General features: G+C 41.4%; 1 protein-coding gene across 3 annotated transcripts in view; it reads right to left on the bottom strand.

The window, feature by feature from the left end:
- Positions 1–271: 271 nt before the first annotated feature.
- Positions 272–6,898, bottom strand: part of SYT1 (synaptotagmin 1) — a 1,490,427-nt gene continuing 1,483,800 nt past the window's right edge. For all 3 annotated transcript variants that reach the window (XM_069629284.1, XM_069629282.1, XM_069629283.1), the window contains exon 9: positions 272–1,203. In XM_069629284.1, coding sequence (XP_069485385.1) covers positions 997–1,203 — 207 coding nt within the window. In that variant the 3' untranslated portion in view covers positions 272–996. The remainder of the gene's footprint in view (positions 1,204–6,898) is intronic.

Raw genomic sequence — 6,898 nt, 5'->3', positions numbered from 1 at the left:
ATCCACACTTTGTTAGGCAGTCGTAGAATTTCACAAGTGCAGAACAAACATGGGAGAAAAACAACTTAGTTCTTTCCTCCTGTCCCTGACTACCTCGCCCACACCCATGAAAGTTAAGTCACAATTTGAGTAAGTGGCCTACCGCTAGTTTCCACGCGCCAAAAGTGGTGGCAGCCATTAGCTTCAGCTCTGTTACTCAACTACTCTCTTAACTTCAGGTATGACGCCACAAACCTATTTTTTGAATATATATATATATATATATATATATATATATATATATATATATATATATATACAGAAACACAATGAATTGGTTTGTGGCTACAGTTCCTCCAGGGAAGTTGCGCTGCTTCTCCGCTTTTGTGAACGAGCCCACGACTAAAGCCATGACACCTGGCTTTTCTCTCCGCCCCTCCACACCAAACATGTGCAACACAAGCGGAACTGGTCATTTCAGTGGTCCCAGTAAAAACACAGATTTAAATTGTCCTTTAACATGTTAGTGCAGCTCTACTAGTGCCTTACAAGTTGGAATTGTTCCTGGAATGCAGACGAACACGATATTTATCCTGTAATAGAATAACAACTCTCCTATATCTCGGTCAATTTACATAGTTTAAAATAGAACATCTTATTAAAAACATCCAAGTATACACAGATTAGGAAACGCTTACAACATACAAACACACATACTGAAAATAAAATGTCCGCTTACTGGTATGTACAAGGAAGTGAGAGGTACAATAAATAATTCCGTCATGCTCTATCTACACATCATATTGCTTAAAAGAAGATTTGGATGGCAGAAACATGAGGAAATAACTTAGAGGAACAGGGCTCTTTCAAAGGTTTGCAGAATTAAAACAGGGATTGTAAGTATCACTGATCTGCTTGAGGGATATATGGATAGAAATGAAAGGAGCGATATCACTGAGGTATTTACATATATTGGCCAAAGAGTACTATGCGGAGGGATGAGAACGGCTTCGTCCCCTATTTCTTGACCCCGAGCATTCCGTCTACTTCCTCTTCAGGCTGTAAGGTGTGCCACTGAGCAATGGGTCGCCGCGGGTTGGCCAGCATGTCTGACCAGTGTCGCAGCTCTGCTCCGGTGCTGTTGTAGCCCACAAATACTTTGCCTATAGCATCATTCTTTCCAATCTTGTCATAGTCCAAAACTGTAACAACAACTTGCACTTTCTGTAAGAGGACACAAAAAGGCAAAAATCATTAACAGTGAAAAATAACATTTATTGTACAAATTCTCAGTTATGGCACTTTCATCAATTTCACAATGACATTCAAACCACACACACACACAATATGTATATGCCTGATTTTGCTTATGTCACAGTTAATGAATCTCTATGTACTTCGGTTGCACTTTCTCAGGGACCAGTTGTTTTAGTAAGACATCATGAGCCTCTGTGTACACAACTTGCTGCAAATCATTATTATAATTAACCGATTCTCATATCCCCTAATATGTTCTCAGATCACACACCTGCCTACTCTCTCTTTCTCTACCTTTTATAATATGTGGAAAGAAAGCAAAACAGGTATTAATACACAATGATATTGTAATGTTCCTATTGGAATTTAACAAGATTAGATTTAAAAGATTGGAGGAAATTACAAAAGTCGATTGTTCTCCTTCCTATAGTTTTCTAGTTGACTCCAGCTTCTATGATATGAGACTGGAAATAGTCAATATAGCAAGTGAATATTCAGTGCAATACCTCCTTAGCCATCGTCCTCATCAGTCTGAATGTCATTCAGGTTTGGCCTATTCTACTATCACTTTTCAGGTAGAAGGTTTTTTCATTCATTTGTAAACTCACTGTGACATTGATGGTGTTTGCTAAGCGCACCCCAATGTTTCATTCACGAGGATGTCAGACTCTACAGCACTGATGATCCCTAATGAGGGTGAAACACATATGTGGTTGCCTTAATTCTTGAGAGCTGTCGAATGGGGGTTGCTGAAGCTGTATATAAAATAGCACTGCCACATAAGCTAAAGAAAGCAAGGAGCAATATGCCTGCTTTTGAAGACATTTACATACCCACAGTACATTTTAAAGGGCCATAATTGGTAACAATATTAGCCAGCGTCTGTGGATATACACCGTAGCTAACTGATGAGAAATATGTGCAACCCCGAATAAATTGTGATAATTGTAGTAAAAAAATTGGGGTTATAGTTCAGGACTAACTGTGCCGATATAAAATTCACCCTCATACTCCATCAAACCCTGGATTCTAAATATCATGTCAAAAAGATATTGAGAGGGCGTGGGCGAGTTTGTCCCATATCTGCTGCTTAGTTAAATATTTGAGTACCTACGCCATTTTAGAGAATCTCTATGTCTCCATATAAAATAATGATTTAAGCTAATACTGTCTAACTGAAGCTAGGTACAGGGCAGGTAAACATATTCGTTTAGCAAGTGTCCCACTGTGTATGTAGGAAATATGGCTCTACTAAGGCTAGAGCAGTCTGTGCCCATCATGAGAGTGCATTATGTAGATACCATTAACTGGAGTCAGTCCCAGCGTAACAAAGCTACTGATAACAATTTTGTTTTGTGATGAGCAGATAATCGCCCTAATCATGGATAGGAATGGACAAAGGGACTGCAATTGACTAAGTTCCTCGAAGCCAGCTATGCCAAATCTTTTGATGTGTGTGGGAAAACAGAGGGGAAATTAACAATGTTGATTATTATCACAGTGATATTATCAGCAAAAGCAAAATACAGAGGTGCGTATGCCACATGACTGGTGTATTTACAAAGGGAATGTTTCCTGCCTTCAACACTATCTATGCCACAGGTGACCATTTGTTGCTCCTGAGGTAAGTTAAAATATTATCAAATACTGTTCCAAATAATTGACAGAACATTGAACAGGTAATAGGAGGCTTCATGAAAACTGGAGTGGAGAAACCATGTTCCATACAGAGACACCACATAAGGTAATGTCAAAGGAGATTTCACAAAGTAAGAAAAGTAAAGAGCTCCTCATCAATGTTATGCTCAGGTATGGTTTGGTGTTCCCACTGACCATTTCTTGCATTTCTAGGTCCAATCCCCTCCTCTTTGATGTTTAGGTACATACACAATTTCAAAGAAGGCAATGCATTTCAGGTCACCATGGTGAACTTCTGCAAATTGTAATACCATTGGACAGGTGTGGTCTCTTTTTTGATGGTGCATGTCCACCCTCAAATTAAACTACATGTGGAGCTTACAACGTGCCACATACGTGTGTATATACACACATACACAACAAAGGATCACTGTTGCTTTCTTTGTATGAATTGTGGATATACAGGCGCTGTTCGGGTCGGTGAAACATGGTTAAAAGAGTCCCAATGGTAAGCTCAACAACATCCAAAAGAATTTGGTTCTAAGGCATGAGTGTATTTCTTGGAAAGCGAGGACTTCCATTTGTTCAATTTGCAAAAAGACCTGCAGCAAAAGCTTCACAGATGTTTGCACAGTGAAGAATGAAGAAAACATGCCAAATAACTACGTTTCCCAGCAGCTCATTACTGAGTAAATACAATCTAAAGGCTGTCTTGGAGGCAGCTGCAAAGCTCAGATGGCACAGCCACGGCTTTGCTTGTGTCCAAGGTTTCTGTGAGCCAACTGCAGAATCCAGGAACTCTTCATCGAGGGGCTTGTATGGGGGACAAGGCCCACCCAGGTAGATCTCAGCCCAGCCATGCTAAGCAGATATTAACCTGGAAAGCAGGCGCATAGTAAGGTGTGCGGAGGGGCAATGGGGTGTCTTGGAAGAAAGGCAACACAGCAACACAGGTTCTAATCCCAATCCCGCGTTTAGAATCTCTGGTATTAAGCACGTTATAAAAGAGCAATGATAATTATATTATGGAAGATAATCCAGGACTATTCTAACGCGCAACCCCATGATCGGGACAATGCCCAGATTAACTACAGCACCTCTAACAAAGGAGCCAAATAGAACCTTAGTATAATGATTTAACAGCACTCCCTATGCATTTTGGGATTATTTAGCATCATATATGAGACGACTGTTGGGGATTCCATGGGGCAAATTACACTTTGAAAAAAGTCAACTAAAGGCACAGAGGACAGTGTAGTTTATTTTCAGACTACACCAAAACGGATCTTGCCTATCGGGGAAACATGAAAGAAAGCCAAAGGAACACAGTCAAGCGAAAAGATAGTTATGATTTTTGCAAGTGTAAATATTTATACCTACATGATGCTAATGCAGGGTTAACTAAGGAATGATGCTACTAATGATGAGCTAATGCAATAGTGCCAAAACCAGGGAAATATTGCACGTGAATGCATCAACTTGTTATGGGGAGCCCAATGTTCTTTTATGCATCCCATATAATATATGTGGAATATGTGGATGCATGTGAATGCAGTGACCAGTAAGAGAGAAGGAGTGGGTGGGACTGTGTGCAATGTGACAGCAACACAGAAAGTCAAGTTCAGATTACAGAGATGTCTAGCAGCATTTCTATTCTCCCCCACCCCATATCCATTTAACTTCCTCTAGCCCTCTTCAGGGTCTAACTAATTCTCCCAATCTATCCAACTAACTGATCCCTAAACCTCTTTCTCCAACGGAGTTGCAGTATTCTGTGGTTTTTATACTCCAAATGTGAAAACTCACATGGGGATGTTGGAGTTCATGCTAACTTAGTGCAAGAGTCAACAGGAAACAACCAAGACTTGACAAGCTTTTCGTAAGATGTGTTCTACTAAATGAGTTGTGCTTTCATTGGATGAATTGTCTTTTGTTAGCTGGAGGATGTAGTTTATCATCTAGATATTTGTGTAAACATGAGGAAAATCAATTGAAAAAAAGTATATTCAAAAATAGACATTTTCCAGGGGCAGGTCAACCTAACTCTGGACCTCTTAGATTCTATACAGTCAGTAGTACTGAAACGTAAGTGAAACTCACGTAAAAATACACACTACTAGTCTTAAACTGATTAAATGTGGCGTTAGCAGAAATAATGACATTGAAGGATCCATTATTGTCCCTCTCCTTATCAAGAACCTAAAATTCTAGACTAATTACCAAAAATCTGCTTTTTAGTAAAGACGTTTTACTACTCTATACATATTGCTACAGCTTCAAATAAGCCTAAAGAGCTTTTCCTCATACTCTGGGAGTTGCACTCATCACTCTCGGAAGCAAGCTCTTCCAGCACTATAGTGAATGTATCATTGGGCCTCATTAGGGGTCTGTCGGTAAATGTGGCGGTAAAACCGGCATGTTGCTGCTAAGTCCCCATTCCCATGGAGTCCCCATGGGAATGGGGACCACAGAAGCACCGGCACGTTATCACAGCCCGCAGAGTCGTACTGTGCCAGTCCGGAAACACCAGTGCCGGTAGGCTTACCGGCACCATTGTTTCTGGACCAACACAGTTGTAATGAGGACCATTGACTTTATTGAGACCAAAGTTGCCCAGCTAGGGGAGGAAATTCAACCCCATACACCTACTCCAGATCTAGATGCTGAAATAAATACTTCAACAGCAAATACTGTGTCAGTCTTTTCTCCCTTTAAATGACTGACTACCTCACAGTTGATGAGCTATTAATGATATGTTGACCTTAAACTTTCCCTATCTAACAGAATTTTCAAAAAGACTGCCAAACATGCAGTTCTACTATGCTTATTCAAGAAACCTTCTCTGTATCCCAATGAAACCTCTAATTATAGGCTGAATCCTCAAATGCCATCTACAGGGAACTTAATTGATTTCTAAATCTATCTGCCTCCACTCTCTGCCCTTTACAACTAATCCAGAACAGGACTGCAAGACTTGTCCTTGGCCTCATGCCCTGCGATCGTATCTCTCCAGCTCTGAAATCCCTTCATTTTCACCCAGTGGATGCAAGGATTAAATTTAAAACCCTCTGCATTGTTGACAAGGCTTTCCGGGGACTGGGGCCAAAATACCTTCAACTATCCCTCCGTAAATACCTCCCCTCTCGAGCTCTTCGCTCCTTTACCTCTAACTTCCTCACGGTCAGTTGTTTTTCAAAGAAATGAGCTGGGGGTAGGTCTTTGTCTTCGGCTGGGGCCTCCCTTTGGATCAGCCTCCCTGCCACTCTGAAACTTGAGGAGAACCATCTCCGGTTCCAGAAGAACCTCAAGACCTTCCTCTTTGCCTCTGCCTTTGCCCTCCTTATCCCCTGCTGATCTGTTTCTCTCTTGGCATTGTGCGCCTGGCCACCCTCTGTCCTGCGGGCCCAGGTACCTGCTCACCCTGCCACTCCTCCACCACTGCCTCCAGGCCACCCCTTGCACTGGGGTCTGTATTTGTACCCATACAGTCCCCCACCTGTTTTTCTTCTACACTTATCAGACATACCCTGTCTGCTAAACCCAGCACCTGCCACTTGCTGGCTGCACTACCAATGTTTATTACCTTTATTTTAGTTATTAGTATTTATCTGTTTCTGCTCTGTTCCGCACTTTCCACTTCTCCCCCCTTCCATGCACTTTTAGCCTTTTGCCTTTCCCATGCACTTGCACATTTTCAATGTCACTGAGCCTAGTCAGACAATTGTTTTTGTTCTCCCCTGTTTCCCTCCGTTGCCTTGTCACGCTCTGAAACACTTCTGTATGACCACAATATGAATACAATATCATATCAGATCAACAGCTTTCCACCATTGCATAGCAGTCCTTCCTATTTGAGACTAAGCAGTGCAGCTTTTGCCCTGGTCAAAGCAGAGCACAAAGTCTGCTCTGTTTGCTGTGGTGCAGGACATCAGTAGGATGCTGAAAGTTACCATGTTAGGATTTAAATAGTAGGCATGCCAATCCGCCCATATATTTGAAAAGAGTGCCTGTGTTGGTTTTATTT

This window comes from Ambystoma mexicanum, chromosome 12 (genome assembly GCF_040938575.1).
Source record: "Ambystoma mexicanum isolate Mex_15411 chromosome 12, UKY_AmexF1_1, whole genome shotgun sequence".
NCBI classification, from domain to species: Eukaryota; Metazoa; Chordata; class Amphibia; order Caudata; family Ambystomatidae; genus Ambystoma; species Ambystoma mexicanum.
Note: the sequence above shows the minus strand (reverse complement) of the source record. Positions and strands in the feature narration are given on the sequence as shown.